Genomic DNA, 26,396 nt, shown 5'->3' with positions numbered 1-26,396 from the left:
TCTCCTTTGGACATGTCCCAACCATCTCCGTCTGGCCCTTTGATGTAATATCCCTTTGATGTACTTGTTCCTGATCCTATCCATCCTGGTCACTCCCAATGAGAACTTCAGCATCCTCATCTCTGCTACCTCCAGTTCTGCTTCCTGTCTTGTCCTCAGTGGCACTGTCTCTAGGCCAAACAACATGGCTGGTCTCACCACAGTTTTGTATACATGGACCCAAATATTCCGCTTGCATTCGGTTTATTTGCTCAAACAGAAAGAATTTAACCTTTGTATACACCTCATTCCGAAAGAAATGTGCCAGTCCGAATTAACATATAATTGGTTTCACAGAGGTGGAATATTCCTTTCCCCAAACCAATTGAGGTATCATATACCCACTCAAAAAATTGTCACGGTGCGTTCTTCTGCTTCTGTTGTTTATTGGCGGTTGGCAAGCAGCTTTCGGTGTGGAACAGAATCTAAACCCTTCCATAATCTATTCATAAGTTCAGTTTTTCTTAAAAAAAAAGAAGAACATATCTGTATATAACATGTCCCCATTTTAATTGTAAAATATTAGCAAGATTGAATTTTATTTTTTCCTGTTTACATTTATCCCAGTTGCGTTCTTTCAGCACATGCTCATTATTCCAAAAAGTGAAAGAAAAACTTGGGGAAGCCGGTATCACATGATGTTGATGTTTACATTTTACTGCCCATGCCACATTGACTATTCTGTTTGATTATAGCGCCGCATGTAGACAAGAGATTGGAATATTCCTTTCCATGTATACCATTGTTGGAAAAGTCATTTGGAAAATATTTTATTGAGTACTTTCATTTAGTTTTTTTTCAAACTTTTTTTTGGTGTCATGACCACTTTTTAGTCAGCAGTTGAAATGCCAAGTTATGCACTGAGCACATGTTCATTTCCGATAGCATCAGCACATTAGCATGGCCTGCAAACAACATGGTCTGAGTGTTGGCAGAACCCCCGCCATGCGTGTCCACTTACCACTAACTTGCGCCTCGAACGTGGCGGCACTACCCTCTAGTGCCACGACGCTCTGCAGCGGCTGCGTGAAAGTCGGCGCTTGTGTCGACATGTTGCTTGGCTCCCTGCAAGAGAAGAACAACAGAGGTCAGGAGGTCAATAGCAACGGGTTGATGTGATAAGGTAGACATTCCTGGTGATGTTTTATCTTTGTCATGACCAGCAGGCCTGACAACCAGACTCAAGGTTTATTTTGGGATGAGTTCGGGGGGATGGGACTGGAGGAGCGCTTTCCAGATTATCTTCAGAGCAGATTTAAAATTACTTTTTATTATTATTCTTATAATTATTATTATTCCAACACTGGACTCAGGTGTGAACTCCTCCAATTGGTCGGTTCAGGCATGTGGGCAGGACAACATGTAATCATCTCTCCCACTCAGCATTTAGACAAAAAACCCTCATCTTTTTATGCTTTTCTTTGAAAAATAACTTAATATGATAATCACATCATCATTACTGTTTGCTGAGCAGGGACCAGAACATGGACCAGAACAAGTGACAAGAATAAAAAAAACAACAACTTGGTTTTAATGAACTGACTGAAAAGTGTTTATATGTTGATGAAAAAAGAAAATGCAATAACAACTATGATGGATGTTACATTATTCAGCAAATAAAATGTGCTATTAAAAGTTGCAGCTGTTGTCTCTCATCTAAAATAAATAGGGGATGGGGGGTGGGGGGTGACACCAGACTCTAAAAATAGCCCCCCGTCCCCTGCCACACCTCAGCTTGATTGACAGGTAGCATGTGCAGTAAGCGATAGTGAGCGGCTGATTCCCTTAAAAAGTCATTGGAGCGTTGAAGCTATTCTGGGATGACACATCACGGCCTCCACGCAGACCTGCTTGATGGCCACGAAGGTCCACAAGGTCAAAAGTCAAACGTCACTCACACTTACCTGTCAGTCACGGATGCCAGGGGAAGGGGGGGGAGTCAGGGGGATGTCCAAAAGGTCCTAAATCCGATTTTAGTCCAACAGTCCAAAGCAAAAAGAAGCGAACCTCAAGCCTCGAAAAACAAAAAAAAAACAAAACTACAGGCTCTCTTAGCCGTGTAGTTTTGTTTTTCCTCCTCACAGCGCTCCCTCCAGCCGAGGCGTCCGGGCCGGGAACGCTGAGCCTGCTCAGAGGGACTGGGTGCTCGGGAGGGGGTCTTTATACGTCAATGATGTCACACGGCCAGAGCATATCATTGGCCAGCCGGCAAGACCTCATTGCGGGATTGGGTGTCGGGAGGGGTCACGTTTATACAAGTTGGACTGACAGCTGCTTCCGTCTGTAAAGCACCCCACATCCCCCACATTGAGATAGCCTTTTGTAAGGGCCTTTGGTCACTGACTCTACGATACCTCACGGTACTCTACCGGCCTCCGGTCCATTTTAATGCACTCAGCTAGACTGTACTGGACGAGACAGAGGTGGTGTGGTAAAGCAAAAGGGGTCATAGGTGACTTGGTCAGGTGAACCTCTGATGACATCATGAGCGGAAGTTGTGTCACCGGCCCAAACAACTTAACAGATTATAACTTTTGATGATTGAAATTTTTTATCAGATTAATCACTATTTTAATTGATGGTGATTAATCACCATGTCTCACCATGTCTGAAATACACCCATTTTACCATATTTTTATTGAAAGAAAGACAAATTATAGGGCAGGGTGATGTATATTTCTGTTTTGTCAGAGCCAAAATTTAAATCAAGTTAAGTGATAGCATACATGTCTGAAAATCTATTTATCTAACACTGCTTTATTTAATTCTTGCCTGAAGTCAGCTGGTTCCAGACGATTAATGGATGCTTCCTTTCATAGCAGATTATTTGAATCAGACTTGAGCTATTTTATGAGAAATGAGGACTTGCGTTCAAAAACACCATATCATTTAAGATGAATTCACATGTTTTGAGTGAATTTTATGGGATTTCCCAGCATCACTAAATGCAGTAAAATGCACTGAGCATTAAGAGTTATAATACTTATTTTTTTTTTTTTTGCATTTCTGTTTTAGACCGGAGTGACCAACCTTTTTGAAACTGAGAGTTACTTCCTGGGTCCTGAGGAATGAAAGGCTACCAGTTTGACACACACTTCTCAAATAGCGAATTTACCTTTTTGTGAATAATTATTGATATTCATCTACCCGACTGCAATGCTTATTAAGCTAGCAGTTAGCTAAATAAACGCAAATGCATAGCAAAAAAAACATCTCAGTTACAGGCAGTACACTAAACACACTGAAATAGCATGCTAACAATAGCATTAATTAGTGGCAATGGCTAACTTAGCTCAGCAGTTAGCGACCAGCTCGGCGGCTACATCCAAACACATCCCAATATCACGGTGCAAACAGCGTCTAGTGTAGAAGGAATGAGGAATAACCAGGTTACTCACGTTTATCAGCTAACACTGTTAGTTGAACATTAAATGTTAAGGAAACCTACGGCGGTTGCCCTGGTGCATTCAGGTGACCATCTAGTGTCGTAAATGGGAGCCGCATTTAATCATGTTCACTAAAAGCAGTAAAACAGAATTGGCACTAGTAAACCAGTGTTTTGTACAAATGTTTAAAGTATTTTGAAAACTACATCATCCTTTCCAGTTTACATGTAATTGTGATTTAAACAAGAATAACAACGAAAAAATGAGATGTCGGTTGTGGTGATCAGTGAAAGCATCGAAGATGCGAAGATGAACGGACGACAGTATTTGTTAATGGTGTTAAATACATAAATGGAGTTTGAATTGCACTGCTGTTGATGTGTTAACGCCGTAACGCGTAATTTTTTACATTATATATATATATATATATATATATATATATATATATATATATATATATATATATATATATATATATATATATATATATATATATATATATATATATATATATATATATATATATATACTGAACAAAATGCAGTCTATATCATATTTATAGTATACAATACATTGTATTATTATTCAGATGAACAGGAAATGTATTAATTACTTTTAAGCGATGAAGGGATTTGACTCTTCTTTTCTGTAAAGCACTATGAATTGCCTTGTGTACTAATGGTGGTCTATAAATATGCATTGCCTTGCCTAAATCTGAAATAAACAAAACAATTGAGAAAAATTCTGCATATACAAATGTGGTGTTAAGTGTAAATTCTAATTTCTTTCATTAGATGAAACTGATATCCACAGTTTTCACTTACCCATTAGCAAAAACAAAATCACCAACATCTATGTAACCCTTTAAATACCATGAACAACTTTATTTATTTGGATTTGTTCTCAAACAACATGGTTTAGGTTTTCTCAGGATACGGATTTCACTTCAAGAGCCTGTCCACCAGATAGTGCTATTCTTCAGGAAAAACGACACATCAGCTCATTTAACTGTAGTAATGACAGGGAAATAGAAGAAGAGGAAGAGGGATGAACAGAGAGAAAAGAAAAATGGAAGAAGATGAAAAACAAGAAAAGGAAGAAGATAAAGAAAAAGAGGAAAGAGAAGAAGATAAAGAAAAAGAGGAAAGAGAAGAAGAGTCGTTGGCGTGATGTCACAGTCCAATGAGGATGAGAAGCAGCCAGAGAAGAAGACAGCAGGTTCCAAAGCATGTGGTCATCTCATCACTGATGATGTCAACAACTTCAGACAGAAGCCAGCGACCTTCAACCTCTCCGCAATCTTTCTTTAGGTCCCCCTCCTCCCCATGTTGGCCATCTTTAAACCTGGAGCGACCGTGGCAACAGGACGGATGTCAGTCTGGCTGCATGTTGTCCAGCCTCACATGACATAATGAACATCGTTTCCGTACAGATTTTAAACTCAAGTTATGCCATAAGCTTTTATTTAAAAGTGTTGAACTCTACCTATAGGACGTTAATAAGGAAGTTAGCTTGCAGCTCACATAGACATTCTTGAAACCATGTTTGAGCTGTTTTCATAATCGCATGGTGATGTCAGTACAGACGTTACCGTACAATGTGTTTGTCCCGTGATGACCCTTTTAACACATTTTAGTTCCCCCTCCCATCTTAGCCTGTGTGAAGCAGGTTGTAGACTACCCACCAGGTGACTTTGGGCTCTGGGTGTTCGGTCACCGCCACCTCCAGATTCACTGGCATGCCACCCATGACAGTAGCTTTTGACAGTGGCATGGTGAAGGGAGGTGGACCAGATTCAAAAGGCCTCTTCTGGGTCTGGGGATGGGGTGGCCCTGGAAGGGGTGGTCCTTGAATCTGAGGAGTAAACTTGATCTCCTCACGGATCACCACGGGCTGGCATATATCTTGGTCTACCTTGGAGGTTAGTTCATGGGATGGTGGTAAAGGGGTGGTGACATGTAAGCTAGCTTTCTGTGCTAACGCTGTTGGCAGAGCAGTAACAGCAAGGAGGGAGGGGTTGTTGGGCGTCATTCCTGGACCATACAGACTCTGCTTGCTGCTGTCATAACCACTGTCATGTGACTCAGGAGGGCTTGTGGTCTCAAGGACTTCTGGTCCATCTTGATAAAGTGATCTTTCACACTCTGAACGGCCACAAAGCATCTGAGGCTGAACTCCACTGGTCATGTTATGGCTTATTTGGGACCCAAATTCTTGATCAAGACCAATCCTAAAGTCTGGTTTGGACTCTGGACAGTCTTGGAAAAAGCTGGTGCTGATTTGTGGAGAAGTTACCATGCTCCTGTGTTTGAGGTGGTCGTTCTCCTGTGGTAGCATAACTTGAATGTCTTGGTCGCTGCTGCTGGGTGTTGATAGGCAGTTTAAGGTTTGATGGGTAACTTGCTTGGAGGGTGGTTCTTGATCAAGATCAAGAATCGTGTCATCTCTGAGGAGATTCTGTGGGCCGATATCTAGCATTGTGCGACCTTGAGATGATATGAAGCTGCTTCTTGTAGATGACTGACAATTGTAGATGCTGCCCTTTATTGTGTTACATTTTGCATGCATTAATGGAGTTATTGTCTTCTCAGCTTGGAAGGTACCCTGCAGGGGTTGTGGACCTTCCTGAGGGAAGGTCGTTTTGGTTTGAGGGATAATCACGTGCATCCCAGTGCGTTGTTGAGGAGCCCTGCTCTTGTTGAGATCAAAGTCTGAATTCTGAGAGGGTGAAGGGCAAAAGGTAGCGGTCTGATCGCTGGGTACAGTTTTTGGAACGGTCATTTGTATGAGCTGAGCGTCACTACTTGGACTTTTCTGTGAGGAGCTCCTTATTTCCAGGGCATCTTCGCTCTTGTAGGTGGACTTTGAAGGGGGAACACTGGCTGTGAATGTCTTTTGAGTCTGTGTGCTGATTGGTTGTTTTGGAACAGGAGACAGAGGACTCTTGAGAAACGAACTGGACATAAATAGCTCTCTGGAAAAAGAGACGAATGAATCATAAACCTGGAGTACGGGATGGCTTAGATGGCTATTTCAAAGATCTAAGACAAGAACATTAAAACTGCCTTCTGTTACCTTGCATCACTCTGAAGACTATGGGGGACCGTCACAAAACTCTCCATCTGACCGGACTCTTTATGCTGCTTTGTTGCAACAGGGGCAAGTCCAGTCACGGGTATCTCTGGCTGGTTCTTGTACTCGTTCTTGTTAAGGGAGTGGCTTTTGTGAATACTGCTGGAGCTGAAACAAAAATGCTCCTCCACATCATCCTGAAAAATGATGGACTCTGGCGTCTCTGCCAGTGGTGGAAGGGAAATATCATCAGATGAAGCACACTCGTACTCATCATCACTTGACGGAAAAACCTCCGTCACCACATCCTGTTGGTGGATCTCCTCTTCCAACAGACTATCTGCCGGTTCCTTCTGCATGACGACTTTCAGTTAGAAGATGAACAAATGTTCATGATGAACAAATAGCAACACTGAGATTTTTAACCTGCACTGATGCACTCAGAGAAGTATGCATGGCTTGAAGCGAGGTAGAATCAAGTTGTCCGTAGATGACGTAGACCTTGCGTCCAACCTCCGCTGGTGAACAGGACAGCCTGAAGGTGTAGGTGGAGCAGTAGGACGAGGCACCAGGATTCTCCTCACCATGTGACCGCTGCCTGTGACATCACGTGAGACCAGCTGACATTCATTAGCATGCAATATATTTATTAGCATTTTAGGAAATAGACTAATACTGTCAGTTACCACCTGCTCATCTTGGATGATGAGAGTTTCAAATTTGCCTCCAGCGCTTCTTTCCCATCATGCTTAGTGGTCACTTCAGGGGTGTGGCCTGTCTCCTTGAGCTCACTCTGGCAGGACACAATGAGGTGAGCTCAACTGTTCAGTATTATTATTATTATTATTTCCTTGTTATTACAGACTACAGACCAGCTCCTGTATGCTAAAGTTGTCCATCTGTCTCTTCACAGTAAGGAGGGATGAGTCGACCTGGATCTGCTCAGCGTTCCGCTTCTCCTCATTCATCCTGTCATGTTCCATTTTCTGGTTGCCAAAAGATTTGCTAACCTCCACATTTGACTTCATCTGCTGGAGGGAAGATCCTTCCATGAGCCACGGTATACTCAGAGTGTACAGAGATGCCACACTGTGCTCCAGCTGCTCCACTCTAAATTTGGTCAGAACCTGTCAGGAAGTCCAATCCACAACTACATCTTCAAAGGTCAATTATGCTAATGCTGGTAATGCTGATAGGGTCCCGACTATGAATCATCAACTTTGCTTAAATATGTGTGTTACATTGTTCTATTTTTGAAAGCGAACAGTAAATTTGCAAAAAATGACATTTATAGTTCATTCGCCACAGATGACATTTGCAAATATAAAGTACTTTCATGCGCCTCTGCATCTGACTTCAGCTAGATAGACCTTGGCCTTGGCCTTCCATCCTCATTGCCAGATCTCTGTCAATCCTCCCATGGAACCGTGAGCTCTATGATGTTGACCACCTTGAGATAAGCAGTAGAAAATGATTGAATGAATGAATACTGTATTTAAGCAAATGTGATGACTCATGTCAGGGGGCTTTTAAAACAAAGAGGCTCTCACATCGTCGCTGATCATTTTACCAATTTCCTTTTTCACCCAGAAAGCTTTTGTCAACAGTTGATGGATCTGTTGACGTGTCTCCTCACACGCACTCGGAGCGCCACATAGAAGTCCAGCAGCATCTGACTGGTGGAACGTCTCCAGCTTTACAAAGAGGACGAACATGTCATTATTACTTGTATTATTGGTATTATTATTCAACAACACCTGTTTGGCCAGGAGGTGAAAGTTGATGCTAAGATCCAGGATATGGTGACAGCGCTGGATCTTCTCCTTCACTTTGACATGCAGCACACGTAGCTCGGACACCTCCTCTTCCTGCAGCTCCTCCTTTAGAAGTAAGGAGTTCTGGACTGGTGTCAAGGCATCCCAGTCTTTCAAGAAGATCTGGGCCTGGTTGTCCAGTCTCTGAATGAGTAAACAAAAAGGATGACTAAAATGGATTCAAGATTTGTGAATGTGGACCAGCACTCACAGCAAAATGTGGTCTGGCCAGTCTAAATTGCTGCTGTAGCCTGGAGGTTTGCAGATGGGAGCCCAGATCCACCTGAGTGCAGGAGTCCAGTAGCTTTGAGACCTCCTCCAGGTCCTGCACAGCCTGTAATGAGACACACTCATATGACCACAGAATCCAGAATTCCAAAAGGAAGGCTCTAGAGCAGGGGTCTCAAACATGCGGCCCGCGGGCCAAATGTGGCCCACAGGACACTAGTTTGAGGCCCCCGCCTTGATATGAAAGTTTAATGTTAGTGCGGCCCGCGCAAGTTTGATATGGATGCTGTATGGTATCATGTACCCAGAAAAAATTATTACGTTTGATTAATGTTCATGTTAAAGGTTGAATAACTGTTAATAGTTATCCTCCCTATCCGTGTGGAAGTGGTAAGTTTTTGGCTAATTAAGTTTAAAGGAAATAACTTGAAGGCTACCGTTTAGGTCGCTAGCTCTCTAGTTTGCGAGTTAGCATGTGCCTCAAGACCCTGCAGTTGCGCAATATGTTGTAAATAGTATAAATACTATATAGTATATATTAGTATAGTATAGTATAGTATAAATGTGACTATAGTTGTGTTTTGTCATTTCTACATGGCTCTAATAATGCTTTGTTAATTCTAATCTGAAAAAAATAATTTGTCTACCCACCAACTATATGTGGTTTCTTAAGTTTTTATTATTTGCTGTTTTATTATTATTATTATATTTATTTATTTATTGCTGACTGATTGATTTTCCTTATTCTTGATTTGTTTATTTTTCATCTTATTTTGTGTAGAAAAATAAAAATGAAGATATTTGAGAACAGTGGAATGTTTTATCAGAGCTTTTATTGTAGAAAATTGGAACCAAAGCAAAGTTTTTTTTATTTTTTTGTTTTTAATAAATTTTTTTTTGTTGTTTTTTTTTTAAGACCCGAGCTCCAGTGGCCCCGAAGTAAATTGAGTTTGAGACCCCTGCTCTAGAGGCTGTGTTCTACAGATTGATCATATACTGTATTTTATTCCTGTTTGACCTCAGTGTCTCTCTAATGTCCCCACACACACACCTTACGAAGTCTCTCCTGGTACTTGCTGTGGAACTTTCTGTCCTCGCCCCGCTTCCTGTTGTCAATTTCAAGTTCACGCCGCAAGTCTGCGACTTCCTGTTGGCTTTTCCCAAGTTTCTCTGCCATTTGCTTCACCGCCATCGCCATAGATTCCAAGTTCAAGCCTGATACGGAAGCCTGACTCAAACATTAGGATGGACAAAATATCACTGGACCTCATCTCATTCATTCAAATCATCATGTGATGGTTTTGAATTATGTGGTGGTGTATTACCGTGCTACTGATGAACTCTCTGGCCCCTTCCTGGGCTGTGAAGACCTTCTGCATGGTCTCCTGCCAGGATGTGCCAGTCTTCATACTAAGATTTTCCTCCTCTTTTTCTCCCTCCAGTGTGTGTCTATGGATGTTTATGTCTTTTTCCAGCTGAACAACAACAAGAAGGCTCACAGTTAAGTCACTTGCTGGACAACATTAAAAGTATGTCGCTGTGCTGACCTGCTGCGCCACCCTGATGAAGGACACAAAGCCTTCCAGCACACATATGTTACACTCCACAATATCGCTCAGCCTCTTCACCTCGCCCAGTACTGTAGAGACCCGAGCAGATAGCTGGACTTCTTCAGTTGGCCTGGTTCTGCCATCTCGCTTCAGCTGCTCCGTCAGAGTCCTCAAGCGGGACAGATGAGAGACACGTGCACCGGGCGCCTCTAATTGAGTTTTGCTGGGGAATCCCGTGTATGGAACCTGCAGACGCCGCAAGAGCTGCATTGCGTTGTTGCCGTCCTGACCTGCAGTCTGTCAGAAATGACAATGAGAAGGGCAAAACCTGCCATTGGATGCACTTGTATGTACCTCAGCCTGTGTACGCAGCAGAAGGTGTGTGTTCAGGAGGTCTTCAGCCTCCCACAGCTGAGTTCCCACTTCATGAGACTTTGACAGCAAGAGTTTACTTTGGTCCACCCATTGGGACACCTGTAAGCCATCAGTTTGGTACACAGTCAGTACCAGAAAACATACTAGAACAGAATAACATAGTGGGATCCTAGCTACAAGGCAATAAGTCACCTTGTCAAGCAGTTGTTGACACTTCAGCAGCAGTGGTTGATTCTGATTGGTCACGAGTTCATGGTGGGTGTTTTGTGCCATGTCTGGGATCCCTCCACTATCCAACAAAAAGATGAGAAGATGAATCTGCTGAGATGACAACATCAAATGTATACTCTATATGTAGAGTTGAACATGTTCTGACCTGGTAGATGTACTTTTTTCTTGTTGCAAGACTCCCCACTCTGTCTGTGAGAGACACACAAGAATTTAAACTCTTACAAGAATTATTGTCAAGTTTTCTATTCAAACCGTACCTTTTTGGATTCTGGTTCCTGCGCAAAGTCTCCAATGTCATCTGGTTCATATTTCAGAGTCACAACTGATCTGGACAGATCCGGACATCCTGAAAGCATGTTTCTGGTTTCATCCAATATGGATGCAGACTTCTGATCTGACGTGGATTTAGGACTTGTGTCAAATGACTCTAGCTTCAGAATTGATTTTGATCTGATTTCAGGATTTGGATCAGATCTACATTCAGAATTTGCTTCAGATTCAGGCATAGCCTTCAGGTCTGACAGGGATTGTTGTCTCATATTGGAGCTGGATTCAGGATTTGGATCAGGTCTGGAATCAGGTTTGGCCTGTAGACTGATTCCGCAATTTGGCGGAAAAGGGCTTCTTTCTACATTGAATCCAAAATCATGACTTAAATCTGGTCCAACCGTGACATCATGGCCCACTTGACTGAGTCGCCATCTGAGCACCTGCTCCATTGTCCTTCTGCGGTCCTGCAAAGTCTCCATTAGAACCTCCAGCCTTTGTGACACTTGCCGGTTGAGGTGGGAATTCTGGGAGGAACACCTTTTATTTGGTTTTGTTGCATGGTGTCATAACCACAAAAAAGAACAACAGCAATTCCACTGTGCTGAACAGCTTAAAGAATGAAGTACCGCTGGTGCCCCGCAGAGGCCGTCAGTTTGCGGCAACAATTTGAGCTTATGGAGCAGCTGGCCGCCACTCAACAGAACCTTCAGAGATCTTCTCAGCACATCTGCAATTAAAACAATTACCACATCATTGACTTTCATCAACTGGTGGTGTCCTAATTGGAGATGTGCTGTCGACGTCACCTCTCCTCATGGAGTCCAAAGCGAGCGTCGTGTCAGCGGACCTCAAGTCCACTTGCATCAAAGCATCTTCAAAGTTATCCACTCCAAGCGACAACTGTGGACACATGGATATGTTAGCACTGGAGCGACATGTGACTGTTGTCAGATGGGTTCACACATTTATAAGCTATTTTATTTACAGTCATTCTCATTTATAAATTAATATCTGCGATACAGGACTCAGTGTTAATAAATGCATGAATGTAAATATTTTCATAGTTACAGCATGTACACCTGTTTATGACTTTGTAATGTTTTACATTATTAGAGTCCTGTAGACTTGAAATAACATGACTATAGTCAACTTTACATTCATATTATTATTGTTTACATCACATTGTACATCTTTGCTGCAGAGACTCGAGATGGCTGCAAACTTAGACTTGAATTTATGGTATTTCTTCTAAACTTCTTATCTGATCTACATTTCTAAGCCAAAAACGTACCACTGGAACGTTTTTCCACGCTATCATGTTGGATATGTCGTGGTTGATTACATGATTTCATGCAGTTTTAAGGTCAAGATCATGTGTGTGACAAGAGTACTGCATATTTTACATTATTTCAATATGTTTAGATTAATAATAGACCATAGTCTACCACAAAACAGCCATCACTAATTAATTAATTTCTGAAAAAATGCAATATAGCGAGGGAGCATTAAATGAACCATGATATTGTGAGGGCAACATGACACAAAAATGTCCCGCTTAGAAAAGACATGTCACCAGTGACCTGTGCCGCCGCCTCGTAGAAGCTCGCCGCCAGCCTCAGAACTTCCTGTCGCCTCTCCAGGAGGTGTAGCAAATGGCACCATCCTTCATTCAGACACGTCTCCATGGCTTCGTACACTTCCTGATCTTCCTCTTGCCTCTTTTTCTTTCTCCTGATCTTTCCTGACGCCTCCAGAACTTCCTTTTGCCGGTTCTGTTGACACGTAGCAATAAGTCAAGCGAATGTGTTTACAGACCCAAACTCTTGTCTTTTTATACCATCATCTTCTTCATCAGCTCTTCATGTTCTTGCATCAACGTTCTGTTCTCTTCCTCGTTTGTGCCGATTTCACAGAGGTCAGGATGGACTCGTACCAGCTCGAGGTGGACAAGCGAGCCGCTCTGGAACACAAAAAGTTTTTTTTTTTGTTTTTTTTTGCTGGTCCTCATCAGGTCATGGATGAGCTGGAGCCTGGCCATTGAAGAGGACCTATTATGCTTTTTTCCACTTTTCTGACCTATAAATGTAGTTAGAATGTTGTATTCTCGTGTTAAACGATGCCAAAGTTTCAGATAATGAGGTTTGCACATTTAGAAGTGAGCCCCAAAAGAAGTTTGGGATGACTCAAAATGCTCAGTTTCAAAAGGTGTGGTAAAACTACCCGTTTGTGATGTCACAGAGGAGAGGACTTTATCAAATTATTCATTCATTCATTTTCTACCGCTTTTCCTCACGAGGGTCGCGGGGGTGCTGGAGCCTATCCCAGCTGTCTTCGGGTGAGAGGCGGGGTACACCCTGGACTGGTCGCCAGCCAATCACAGGGCACATATAGACAAACAACCATTCACACTCACATTCATACCTATGGACAATTTGGAGTCGCCAATTAACCTAGCATGTTTTTGGAATGTGGGAGGAAACCAGAGTACCTGGAGAAAACCCACACATGCACGGGGAGAACATGCAAACTCCACACAGAGATGGCCGAGGGTGGAATTGAACCCTGGTCTCCTAGCTGTGAGGACTGTGAGCTAACCACCGCCTTTATCATATCATATTGTTGCAAAATTCTGTATTGTCTTGTCTGAGATAATGAAATGTTTAGTGGAGGCTAAGCTGTCAGTGCTATTGAGCCCATCACGCACCTTGAGGACAGACACGACGAGCTGCGTTTGGCCAGCCTGGACGGCGATAGTGCTGAGAGTTGTGAAGGACTTCCCATTGCCTGCCCTATTCACCACCGCGTCCTCATGTCCTCTGCATGTTGCCACGTCCAGTCCCTCATCGCTCGTCATGACTCGACCTTAACGGCTAGATTCTTGTGGATTTCATCGCCTCGTTGGCGCCACTTCCCGTGGGCTGGCATGAACGCGTTCAAAGAAAACCTCGTACATAGAAGGAGCAGGTTCTAGAAGGACTTGTAGAAGAGTTCTATTGCTGTGTAGATGTGCCTTCCTGAGTGCGAAACATGAGCCTCAGCTGACCCTTTGCAGCTGAAAATAGACAGCATTCTTGTCACACTGAGCATGCTTGACAAGAACACGATAGGTCAACACCCAACAACAAGAGATCATTTTTGTCATTTATTTTTCATTTTGTTATCAGTTGTAAGAATAAAAGTTCACATGCTATGTACACTCATGGCCTAATGTTTTAAAAATGAAACAAATATAAATCTTCACAAAGTCTGCTGCCTTTAAATTTTTGTTTGATGCAATGATTATAGAATTGTATGTAATGATTTTGGAATTATTTTGTTTTTATGTAATAATTTTATGAGGTGATTTTAGCCTACTTTAAATTATCTTTTGTATGACTTGTGCTCTATAAATAAATTGAAATTAATTTACTTTAACTTTGCATTAACATGGAGAGACCGTTGTAATGAGAAGGTGGCTAACTCGTTTACAAAAACATCAAACTGAACTTTCAGAATGTTCTGCAGCTCTTGGTGATGTGGTAGCCTTTCCAGTTGTGCATGTGAAGCTTCGCCCTAAGATCTGCCCCTTTGTTAGCTTTGGGCACGGCAGCGGTAGAGGAGGCGGATTATGGCGGTGAGCAGGCAGGCAGCGGTGAGAACAAGTGCCACCACACACCCTGCAGAGTAGGTACAAGAAGTTAGCAGGAAGTCCATAAGCAGCCAACTCATCGGTAACGGGAGGAGCGTGACAGTTGAAGACCTTTGTACCTCCCTCTAGTCAACGCTCAACGCAGCAGCTCTACAAAGAAGTGAAGGACACACCTGTGACAAGCCCGGTCTCCTTCTGACCGCCATCTTTACTTGCCGTGGTGCTGGTGGTCTGCTCTACTCACAAAGACAAGGTGAAGATGCAAAGATTTACAGGTAGAAGAGGGCAAAAGAAAAGGCAAAGCGTCACCTTTCAGATTGTGCGACGCAATGGAGCATCTGGACACAAGTGCACCACGGACTTCAACCGGAGAGACACCTCTCTGCAACAGCGCCGCCTTCAGGGGGGCCACATGATTAACATGGACCGATGACAGACAGCCTACAAAACCCGCCTGGCCGGCTGAGATCACCTCCAGGGGGAGTGACTTATCTACTGCGCAAAGACATGAAAGCAACTTACCACCTTGACGCAGCAGTACGGTCTGACCTGTAAATCAACTGTGTGCATCTTACATGTGACCTTTCCCAAAGTCATTGTCGTGATGAGTATCGGCTCAGCATTGGATTCCAGAATGAACTTCTTGTTCACTTCCTGGTCCACCTGCCAGTCACCATGCACACACATTACAAAAGGTGTGTGGCATCCTCCACACAACAGGAAGTGCTCACCTGCACGCAGACTATTTTGCTCTCATGAAGGATTCTGACACGGTGGGGTCGCCCGTCAGCCAGGCTACTGGACGCAGGACTAAAGACCTCAGGCTTCCCGTCGCTCTGCAGGCCATACCACACACGTAGACTTCCTGCAAGACAGTTTGACAACAGTTACCATGTGGTGATGTAGTGACGTTTCATGCACTGTAAATTCCGGACTATAAGCTGCTACTTTTTTACCAAACTTTCAACCCTGCGGCTTATTCAGTGATGCGGCCAATTTATGTAATTTTTCTAACGACCGCCAGGGGCTCTCGAGTAGAAAAGGTAAAGATTAAGACCGGTGGAATATACGTATGCGTCGAGGAAGACTGCAACTTCTTGTCTTGTGCATAAATTAAATTAGCGTGAACATACCCTCATCATGGAAAAAGAAAGGCATATGACGCAGCTTTCAAGCTAAAAGCAATCGAGCTGTCCGATAAAGAAGGAAACAGAGCTGCTGCACGTAAACTTGGCATAAACGAATCGATGGTGAGACGCTGGAAACGGCAGCGGGAAGAACTGGAGCAATGTAAAAAGACGAAAAAAGCTTTCAGATGTAATAAAAGCAGACCTGTTATACTGTGTTGCTATTGTGTTGCTAGCGTGGTGTTACCATGGTGCTACCGTTTTACTGCCGCGTCACAGGCACCGTTTGTGAAGAAAGTTATATTATTATTATTGTTAAGTTATATTATTAAAACTTTGAAAACTCTCTCTGTGTACCGTCTTTCTTTGTAAATATGTTTACATGTTTTAATGTGGGCACATGCGGCTTATATACAGGTGCGGCTTATGTATGTACAAAATCGGTTTTCCTCCAAAAATGTAGTGGGTGACGCTTATAATCAGGTGCGCTCTATAGTCCGGAAATTACGGTAGTCATGGCATTATGAAGTCGTTTCACAATGTGGTGATGTCATAATTTAGTGTTGTCATAATGTAGTAATGTCATATTTTGGTACCGTCGCCAGCAAGAAGGACAGCTATGTAGTGCATCCTGTCATTTTTGATGCTCATTAACATGGCGGGTCTCTGCAAGGTGACGAAGCTGAAAGTCACATCCTCTCTGGCTCTGGGCTCACCACCCTCTGACAGTTTTGGCGACTTTTGATGGTTCTCCGGTGAAAAGGTGTAGGTTATTGACGTCTCCTTGTCAAAGGACAGCGCCACCTCTGCGGACACAGATGCCGTACTCATCACACGGTCAGCGTGGTGCCTTCTGGTGACAATAAGTGATGGTGTGGGACTCACCATCATTGCACAGCAACCCAGCGTATGCTGAGCGCGAGCAGTCACAGGTGAAGCCATCGCTCTTTTCAACGCAACGTCCGTGGTTGTGACAAACAACGCTTGAACCATCGCAGTAACCGTGACATGTGGGGCTCACGCCGGGTGCCTTCTTGGCCCTCTCTTGCAGGTCATAGGTTACGCTGTTGACTGTCAGAGACCTGATGCAGCCTAAGAAGCTTTGTGGACCATACGGCGCTCCCCCTAAGTGAATGGCACAATGTCATACTGTAATTGTACAAACAAATCTTCATCGTGGCCACCATGGAGCTCTCGTACCTACAAAGAAATTCCCGCCAAGGCCGAGGTGTGCAGCTCTATCAATCAGTGCCTCCATGAAGACCACAGGAAGTTGGTCCACCTGCAGCCATGCCTCCTTTACGTTACGCTCCGCCCTCACGTAGTGCCACTGGCCATCATTCAATGGGAGGTGGGACTTGACGGACACCACCGCTGCGCTGAACGACATCGTCACTACAGAAGGAGCTGGTATGTCACACACACACACACACACACACACAGTCAGCTACACTAATGGACCAATATGCCAAAGCTAAACTAAGTTTTATCTCAATGCTGAACTAATAGGCCACGATAATCAAGTTGCGGATCAAAGCTGGCCACGTTAGGTTATGTACTCACATTGGGTGACCATTGATTATCGAAGACCAGGAAACTTGCAGCAATGAGTAAAAATTACCAAATACTCAAATGACACTCAAAGTTTACCCAAAGATGTCTTAGAATTTCTTTATATTTTAATATAATATATATTATAAGTGGGCAGCACGGTGGTCAAGTGGTTAGCGTGCAGACCTCACAGCTAGGAGACCAGGGTTCAATTCCACCCTCGGCCATCTCTGTGTGGAGTTTGCATGTTCTCCCCGTGCATGGGTGGGTGCGTGGGTTTTCTCCGGGTACTCCGGTTTCCTCCCACATTGCAAAAACATGCTAGGTTAATTGGCGACTCCAAATTGTCCATACGCATCTTGCATACCATAGGTATGAATGTGAGTGTGAATGGTTGTTTGTCTATATGTGCCCTGTGATTGGCTGGCGACCAGTCCAGGGTGTACCCCGCCTCTCGCCCAAAGACAGCTGGGATAGGCTCCAGCACCCCCCGCGACCCTTGTGAGGAAAAGCGGTAGAAAATGAATGAATTAATATATTATAATTATGCCTCCTCTGTATGAATAAAAAATTGTTGGAGAGTCATGTCTCAGCTTTCTTACTTCACAGTTTTTTTTGTCAAAATTTTTCATACAGTCATCCCTATACCTGCCATATTTCGCAAACAAAATAGTCCGGTAGCCGTGTATTCTTTGTGTCCAACCAAAGCACCTTAAGTGTTGCTGGGAACCCTACGTGACACAGTTCACATCCACATGTCATGTTTGTGTTGTCCTAACACTAATTGTCAAGTCGCCGTCGCATGGCAATCTGTTTTTTGGGATCAGCTTTAAAAAGGGATTAATGGGCACATGCCAATCATGTGTTTTTGGTGTGAACTCACAGCTGAGTTCCACACGGATCAAGTCTTTCTGATCCCCAGAATCCAGAATGATCCCAGACGGAGCAGCGGTCTTAAAGTAGAAATTGATATCAAAGGTCTGTGTGGCTTGTAGGGGTGGGAAGCAGAGGTAGGCCCCTTCCTGGTAGAAGGACGCCATGTTCCAAAGATGCCCTAGCAGCAAGAAAGAGCTGAGGTGATTTCTGATGCAGGTCGCGTGGTGTCAGCTGGTAATGTGACATGCACTTACTGTCTCCATGGCAAAGCAGAGGGCCCACGCTGTAAACGGCTTGAGAGTCGTCGACAATGACGATGCTTAACGGGAGGTGCTCTTTGTGGGACAGGACCTCCGAGTTCTTGGACCTGAGCGGAAAACAGTACTGCTTTGACCTTTGATCATGCTAATTACTAGTCCTGAATATAATATTGAAGTGCTACCAAATGTCGTTGGAGCTGCCCCTGAAAGTCCTCCTTTCCCCATGTTGGTCCACCCACCAGCACAGCGGCCTTCCATCTACCACACACACACACACACACACACAGCTACAGGAAGCTGAAGTAGTGATGTTGTTGAAAACACCAATCACGCGTGAACATCAAGTAACATTGACTTCATTACCAACATTTACGACATGGAGCCTTCACGAACCGTTCATGGCTCACCCACAATGTGACGACAGAGTGAAGATTGGCAACTCACCTTCGGTGATGAAGAGGTGAGACTTTTTGCAAAAGAATACCACTTCCTGTCGGCACTGCTCAGACGCCATCACGATGGCACGCAGTTGTTGGGGCGATGCGCTGTAGTTAAACTTCATAACGTGAGGCTTGTGTGTAGAGTCACTGATTCGGACAGGAAGTGTGACGTTGTGACTCATCACCGTCCACACTTGGTCGTCTGTAGCACATGTGACATCAACAACAGTTGCCTGTAACAAGTTACTGACAAGTTACCAGCTGCTAGATGATTAGTGAGTGCTAGCACATCATTTATTGCAGCCTATTAAAATGTTGTCTGGGCTCATCAGTGTCGAAGTACAAGTTTGATTCTTGCTTTCCGCTGGGTTATTTTCCCAAGATGCTCTGTGAAATGCAAAAACTGCAAACAATGGATGCACCCATAAAAAGCTAATTTTTGATACCTTAAAATGCCTCCTACTGTTACATTTAAGCAACAATTACAGGCATACTGGATACATTGTATATATGGAAGAACTGAATTCTTTAACATTGCAAGATAGGACCATTTTCATATAACCCCACAAAAAATGGCCAGAGCACATGGAAGAAAAAATACAGGACAAGTTTCTAACAGGTTCTACAAAATATCAAACTGATCCAATTCCGGATACTATGATCCAGAATATGAAATGCAAAAATAGGGGACCACTGTAATTTTCATCATATGAAGACAACAAATGAAGCTGCAATGAACAATTATAACGACCATGCTAACACCATTACCATTATTATATGTAGCAAGACACTATAGAGCTAGATCCAAAGAACGGAACCACTTGGGTGTGTTGCTTTTCCAAGGTTGAACGTCTTCTGCATTTTTTTTTACTTTTGTTTATGTCAATACATGTCACTGCTTGTGTTTTCTCTGTCTCGGTCGAGCTAAAATAGTCGGGACCACTTATGGTACAAAAAATATCCAGTAATTAAAATTCAGTCAATTTAATTCGGTCCCAAACCAGGAAAAATGCCTTTTAATGTTATTTTCCACAGTGAAAATGACAAGAGTAACTATTTTTAGGTGTCATGAGCACTTTAAGTTACCATGAAAAGGAGTTATTAACAATTTAAAACAGTGAAAAGAAATCTGCCAATACGCAGGGACGTAAATGCTGAATTAGGAATGGGCAGGGCACTACTACCTGTCATGTTGCAGTATACCCGTGTGGGCCCCAGTGGGCCGCTGCCATCCGTGTCAATGAAGTAGAAGCCCGACGAGCCACCGCTGAGTTTGTACGACTCGCAGGATGGCTCAAAGATGGCTGCAAGGGCGCAAACAAGTTGTCAAACTCTCGTCACGTCGTATTCTTTTACATACGTGATATTATATTCGCTAAGTGCAGCTCACAGTGGTGACACGTAGCTCCGGCGTATCCACTTCCAGAACAATCGCAGTTGAAATGGTTCCATGTTTGTGTACACGAGGTGCCGTGTTCGCACATGTTAGGAAGACACCTGCAACAGCACAACATGCTAAGCACGCACACATGTGACAAATGAACACACATCTGGCTAGAGCGCCACCTCGTGCAGAGAGGAGCAGTGACGTAGCGCTGACCGGTCTCGGATGTGGCAGGTGTCAAAGTTCAGAGATGAGAAGTTTCCCAGCAAGTTTCGCCGCACGAGGCTCAGCTTGACAGGCCTCCGGTCAATGGACAGCAGCCTGATGCAGCCCTGGAACGACAAACTCCGACTCTGGCAGCCGGATGCCCCGCATCCTGGTGGACACGTGCAAAAAACACATAAGTGCATCACATCGTCTTCCTGCAGAATGTCATTGGCACCCACCCCCAAAGAAGAACCCTCCGTTGGGCTCAAGTGGGTGGGGCTGTCGCATGGTGATGATTGGCTGGAGGTCCAGAGTCAGAACCAGCCGCAGACCCCTGTAGTCCATGCTCAGCCAATGCCACAGTCCGTCATTGACCCGGGGGCCTGCAGATAGGAAGACACGCTTTCTGGTGTTTCTGCTGGGTACTTCAATTGCAAGCTGAACATAAATGAAGTAGCTAGTATGAAGCTAATAATCAGAACATGACATCCAGGAAGGTGTTTATAGTGTTTTGCAGTATGAACTAAGGATCGACCGATACATCGGCCGGCCGATATATCGGGCCAATATTTGTGTTTTTTCCTTGTATCGGTATCGGCCGATGCGCTCGTGGGTTCGCTGATGTATTTTTCCACCGCATGATTTACAGTCAGGCATCCACCGCAACACACGTAGTCGCGGTACCCCGCCCCCATTGTTGAATCACATCAAGGGCGCGTTTTCACAAGTAATAGAGTTAGCTTGCTTTTAACACTTTACTAAGCTCATCACATTTCACTGGCACTCTCACTAGTTGAGCAGAACAAGAAAGAACAACTATGCAACTTTGTTTGTGTCGTGTTATGTGTGTGCGCTCTCCAAGGAATTGGAGCAGCCGTGTCTGCTTATGAGAGGTCTTTATCGTTCACAACACCAACTTTAATGATGAGAGAAATGTTTTATATATCGTACTAAATTGTGTCAGTGTGATGTGTTTGTGTGTCATCACATCGATGCTAGATAAATTTAAACTACGACAAAAAACGTTTTGCACATGGTTGAATATTTATTCCTTTTAAAGTTGATAATGCCGTTTAAATGTGTGTTTAAGAAAGCTGAATCCTACTGTGTTCAGTGTTTACATTTCAATAAATATTTGTTTAAACATGAGACCTGTAATATTTGTTATCATGGTCATTTTTTCATGTAAATTGAGGGATCAAAAGCAGTATCGGCCACAAATATTGGCCCAAGCAAAATCGGCCATCGACTGAGGGTGATGGAAAAAAAATTGGTATCGACATCGCCCCCAAAAAAAACATTTCGGTCGATCCCTAATATGAACTTAATGGATTTACTGTCCAGCCACCCCGCCGACATAAAAGCACCATTAAGCTCTCACTGACCTGTGGCAGCATTGCCTAGGAGCAGCTGACCGTTGGAGATGTGCAATCGCAGCTTCCATTGCATCACTCCAAGTCCAGTGGCAAGCAGCAGCCCGTTTGGGTTCCAAGTTCTAAACTGGAAGCGAATGGAGAAGTCCCCTCCACCAATGGTGGTCTGGAGGGCTGACGGCAGCCACAGAAAGCTGCTGTTGGAGCTGACGAAGGTGCATGCCGTCCGCTCAGGTCGCAAGCATGAGAAGGTGATGTTGCCCTGAAAGGTGCAGTAGGTACTGAATGATATTACAGTGAAGGCTGACTTCCAACTCTCACAGTAGATCAGAAGAAATAGCTGGAGCTCACCACGGTGTACATCTGAGGTTTGCGTCTTTTAGCCAGGTCGATAACATTGATGCCATTGTAGTAGACATTCTCCATGCAGCCCTCAAAGTTCCTTCTTAGGAAAGTTCCGGGCTTGCCAGGCAGAGGAATGCCTCCGAAGCTCAGCTGACACCGGAAGGCGAAACTTGTGAGTCGTGTATAGAACAACAGAATAAAACTTTTTACCTCAGACTGACCTCATAGTCCACCTCCAGCGACTCCCCCTGGCCTCGGGTCTCGAAGCTCTGAGTGTGGCGGTCTACGCTGACCTTCACCTGCTTGTTGAGGCGCTCTATCGCCACCCAGTGCCACCGCTCGTCGTCCAGAAGACTTCCCACGGTCCCGGCCACCTCGCTCCCGACTCGGCCATCACTCGTGCTATCTGATGGCAGTGAAGTTTGAGACAAGAGATTGTGAGAAGAGAATGAGTTGACATGTTAAATAGATGAGAAGCTAAGGAGGATGAGGTAGTTTGGAGGTTGCACTGACCCAAGTTGAGGTGAAGGACCAGTCTGGCTGCCCGCAGCTCCAGCGTGATGAAGTGCCCACGGCGACCTTCACCATGAAGAAGCACGCCGTCAGCCTGTCGGCTTTTGAACCTCAGCGAGATGACGTCTTTAGCCGTGGACACTGATTTCTGCTTGAAGCGGTACAGTAGAGCACTGTGGCCGTCAAAGTCAGCTACGTGCGACTCTGCAAGCAACCGTTTGTGAGTGACATGAATGATTAGCTTGTTTGTGTCACACGGCGACGTAGTGGGGCTTACTGTAGGAGCAGCCAAACACATCCACGAGCAGGCCCAGCCCGTCACTGGAAGTCCATTCCAGAGGGACAAAGCGCAAGAAGCGACACCTCGGTGGTGGCGCCAGTTTGACGAGGACAGCCGCCTGAGCATCTGCGTTTGTCTGCAGAGACAGGTCCGAAAGTCATGACATGATGTGACAGGATGTCATTTGACTAAGCTCCTCCCACCCGGCTCGTGTGTCACATGCCAAGAAGTGGCTGTCGTCCTGTAGGTATTCCTTCAGGGTCTGAGGTGTGTCGCCGTAAAAGAGGCGATACCTGCTGACACGCCCCTGTGTGGCCACCGCCGTTACCTCCATTGGCTCCCTGAGGTCCAGCTGCAACCAGGGGGTGTGGTCCATCTCTGCAAGAGACCAACTTGCCCCTCCTAGACAACACGGCAGCTATAAACAATACATGCTAAATGTGCATTTGTCCTTGTGTGAGACCCACCATCTCTAGTGTCCATCTTGGCAGAGTGGGAAGCATTGCCAGAGGATGCCTGCGACGAGCTACTGAAAGACGACCGAGGCAGCGTGGACACCAGAGGAGCGTTGCAGCTGTCTAACAGAGACAGGGGCAACACAACATCCATCCTTCAACAAGTGTCAACTGCCACCATATTAAAAGCTGACACTACCGTCTATATTTACTTCCTGCTTCAAGACACTAGGATTATGCTAATGCAACACGCAGATCGGTGAGTGTCAACATCATCATTTAATGACAATCATCAGAATCAGAAATCAGAAAAGGGTTTATTGCCAGGTATACTAGGAATTTGTTTGGGTGAAGTAGGTACAGACACATCTATTAAAAAAGAATGGAAAATACAAAATATACAGAATAAACAGTATAAATATATTATTTATTAAATATAAATATATTAAGTATAAATATATTGTCTTTTGTTTGTTATTCCGGAAGTGCATCTTCTTCTTAATAATCATTTAAACAATTAAAACTAGCTGAACTCTACTTTTCACTCACTGAAAATCATGAATCAACAGACTACTATGCTGGACTATGCGTGATACAAATACAATATCTATAGCAACAATAATATACATATATTATTCAATATACTATAATAATAATAACTGTATTTCTATAACAGTTTTCAGGACCCCAAGGAGACTTACCACATTTCAGTTAGAGTACATACAATATGTGAGTGTGTATATATATATGTGTTGAACATGACATCAAGATAATGATGCACATACTCACAATGACAGGTGACGCTGACAATCACGTGAATCCATACGACACCCAGCAGTGTAAACATCTTCATCATCCTCGTCCTCCTACTCAGTCTTCCACTGCTGTTTGACCAACACTCTTCCAGCCTGAGCCTCCTCCTCCTCAGCATCACACATACACACACAGACATTAAAATTTGATGACCTCTAGCGGTTGACGTTGACTTGTATGCCGGCGTGACTATATTGTCATAACCCGGTTAGTTAGCAGTTTTGAAGTTTTCTGTCCCATCGTGCTAACAAGGCGCTACATTGTGTCACCGTGCCATTGTATCGGGAAGAGGTGTAGGGCGATTAGAGTCGCTCTTTTTGGACAAAAACTCAGTAACTTGAGAGGACGTGTGGGCTCCGTTTATTGAACACAACAAAAAAAAAAAAAACCCGCCAATACTACAGTCGCATTTCCGTGACGTCATCCGTGCAAGCACTCTCCAGGCATGACCAATCAATTTACACCAAATGAAACTGTTACACCATCACCAAACTCAGGCAGTGCGAACACGCTGACGTTGCTTTGTTATGGTGAAGGCTCGGACAAGAATATCAAGTCACATGACTCACATTCAAAGAAGTGTTAGTAAAGTTTATACTTCTTTATACTTTGTATGAAATTTAAACACTTACATATTATAATACTTATTGTAACCACTGCCTTACTGCCTCATATATTGCTACATACCATGTACTGTTACAATGTTAGCTCAGCTCAGGGGTGGGCAAATATTTTGACTCAAGGGGCCGCATTGAGTTAACAAAATTGTCCGAAAGACCAGAACATATATTTAACACACACACACTATTTTATGCTTATAATTTTCCTTGAATTATTTGCATAATTTTATCTGTAAAAGTGTTATCCTATCAACTGTATGTTCTCTGTGTGTCCCTTTTTCAGGAGCACTTTAAACATCAGATCACATCAAACTGTGTAATTCATTCATTCATTCATTTTCTACCGCTTTTCCTCACAAGGGTCGTGGGGGGTGCTGGAGCCTATCCCAGCTGTCTGCGGGCGAGAGGCGGGGTACACCCTGGACTGGTCGCCAGCCAATCACAGGGCACATATAGACAACCATTCACACTCACATTCATACCTATGGACAATTTGGAGTCAACTGTGTAATTGAATTTTACAATTTTGTTGTTTTTATTCTAAATAAGAAATCCGACTTGCGGGTCATTTTGCCAGTTTGTATGTTAAAAGTTGAAATACTTAGAAAGCAACTGGCGGGCTGCATTCAAACGCTTGTTGGGCCACATGTGGCCCCCGGGCTGTAGTTTGCCAATCCCTGGCACAGCTACTGCCTTATCTGACACGTGACTGAATAAGCAATACACAATCTCTATTAATTTAACTTTTCACCTTAGTGTAGACATCCTTCACTCCACGCTTTTCAAGATGACATGTTGACTGAGGTAGAAAATTTGAAAGCACTTGGAAACCTTTCCACTTGACTTGTTTTTTTCCATTTGTCCACCAGTTGAATTGGAAAAAAAAACATCTGAATCTTTCAGCATGCCACCGAAATAAACACAAACATGTATTTTTTATGTGTTCAATGACAACACTTGTTCACTTTCTGCTTTTTTCTTTTTGTTTTCAGGTCAGCCAGGACACAGATATCGACTGTTTCTCGAAAGTCAACAGATGGAAAACTAAAACAACAATTACAACAACAAAGTGAAAAAATGGAACAGTAACAGTAAAACACCCAAAAGTGCATAAGCCTGCATGTGCACACGTAAAAAAGAAAAGTTGATGTTGATGTACTACCTGGAGATTTTTCCATCTTTTATTGATGGTGGCAGAGCGCAATCCAACTAAAAGCAAATAAAAGGAATTGAAACATTTAGAGATGAAAAAAATCATCAATAAAACAAGATGCTGGAAATGGATGGAAGACTGAAACATTCAGAAGGTGAAATTTGTCCGTTGCCATCAACGTTTCAGTCCATTACATACTATGATATACGCTAAGCTAAAGTAAACTACATCCATCAAGAGCAGGGGTCTTCAATATTATTCAGTCCGATTTCCTTGAGGAATTTAGAGCAAAGGAGCTGCGGACCATAGTAAACAAGCAAACATCATTAGTGTGCTGGTGTCATCCAGAGAATGTGCTTGTTTGTCAGTCACAACATCCCATTAGGCCACTCACTGTGACCACTGG

The 26,396-nt window shown here is 43.7% G+C and overlaps 3 protein-coding genes across 11 annotated transcripts in view; all 3 read right to left on the bottom strand.

Moving 5' to 3' along the window:
• Positions 1-3,420, bottom strand: part of ttn.2 (titin, tandem duplicate 2) — a 179,643-nt gene extending 176,223 nt beyond the window's left edge. For both annotated transcript variants that reach the window (XM_058081579.1, XM_058081580.1), the window contains exons 1-2: positions 1,944-3,420; positions 1,001-1,104 (exon numbers count right to left, since the gene is read on the bottom strand). In XM_058081579.1, the coding sequence (XP_057937562.1) occupies positions 1,001-1,091 (91 nt within the window). In that variant the 5' untranslated portion in view covers positions 1,092-1,104; positions 1,944-3,420. The remainder of the gene's footprint in view (positions 1-1,000; positions 1,105-1,943) is intronic.
• A 910-nt stretch (positions 3,421-4,330) lies between these two features.
• On the bottom strand, positions 4,331-13,951 carry ccdc141 (coiled-coil domain containing 141). Of its 4 annotated transcripts, none has more exons than XM_058082675.1 (21): positions 13,670-13,951; positions 12,803-12,925; positions 12,546-12,737; positions 11,772-11,865; positions 11,592-11,692; positions 10,953-11,489; positions 10,841-10,884; positions 10,657-10,753; positions 10,444-10,563; positions 10,087-10,386; positions 9,865-10,014; positions 9,591-9,767; positions 8,523-8,645; positions 8,255-8,455; positions 8,048-8,191; positions 7,370-7,624; positions 7,184-7,290; positions 6,924-7,095; positions 6,501-6,850; positions 5,110-6,399; positions 4,331-4,769 (listed from the first exon to the last, which is right to left on the bottom strand). In XM_058082675.1, the coding sequence occupies exons 1-21, from the start codon at positions 13,817-13,819 to the stop codon at positions 4,598-4,600; spliced, it is 4,899 nt and encodes a 1,632-aa protein (XP_057938658.1). In that variant the 5' UTR covers positions 13,820-13,951; the 3' UTR covers positions 4,331-4,597. The 4 variants fall into 4 exon arrangements, with proteins under 4 accessions (XP_057938658.1, XP_057938659.1, XP_057938661.1 ...); XM_058082676.1 differs by having other exon boundaries at positions 7,187-7,290; XM_058082678.1 differs by having other exon boundaries at positions 7,370-7,528.
• Positions 13,952-14,141: 190 nt separating this feature from the next.
• Positions 14,142-24,590, bottom strand: LOC131136134 (contactin-associated protein-like 5). Of its 5 annotated transcripts, none has more exons than XM_058082681.1 (24): positions 24,194-24,590; positions 23,417-23,523; positions 23,173-23,351; positions 22,947-23,085; positions 22,670-22,873; positions 22,378-22,562; positions 22,163-22,306; positions 21,824-22,073; positions 20,678-20,821; positions 20,448-20,607; positions 20,238-20,344; positions 20,032-20,151; positions 18,852-19,049; positions 18,590-18,665; positions 18,402-18,514; positions 18,155-18,325; positions 16,921-17,127; positions 16,606-16,845; positions 16,317-16,526; positions 15,325-15,458; positions 15,169-15,256; positions 14,903-15,085; positions 14,767-14,829; positions 14,142-14,621 (listed from the first exon to the last, which is right to left on the bottom strand). In XM_058082681.1, exons 1-24 carry the CDS (start codon positions 24,226-24,228, stop codon positions 14,536-14,538), a joined length of 3,543 nt encoding a protein of 1,180 aa, XP_057938664.1. In that variant the 5' UTR covers positions 24,229-24,590; the 3' UTR covers positions 14,142-14,535. The 5 variants fall into 5 exon arrangements, with proteins under 5 accessions (XP_057938664.1, XP_057938666.1, XP_057938663.1 ...); XM_058082683.1 differs by having other exon boundaries at positions 14,143-14,621; positions 14,903-15,088; positions 23,278-23,351; XM_058082680.1 differs by having other exon boundaries at positions 14,144-14,621; positions 14,903-15,088.
• Positions 24,591-26,396: the final 1,806 nt, after the last annotated feature.

Source organism: Doryrhamphus excisus, chromosome 9, assembly GCF_030265055.1.
Source record: "Doryrhamphus excisus isolate RoL2022-K1 chromosome 9, RoL_Dexc_1.0, whole genome shotgun sequence".
Lineage (NCBI taxonomy): Eukaryota > Metazoa > Chordata > Actinopteri > Syngnathiformes > Syngnathidae > Doryrhamphus > Doryrhamphus excisus.
Note: the sequence above shows the minus strand (reverse complement) of the source record. Positions and strands in the feature narration are given on the sequence as shown.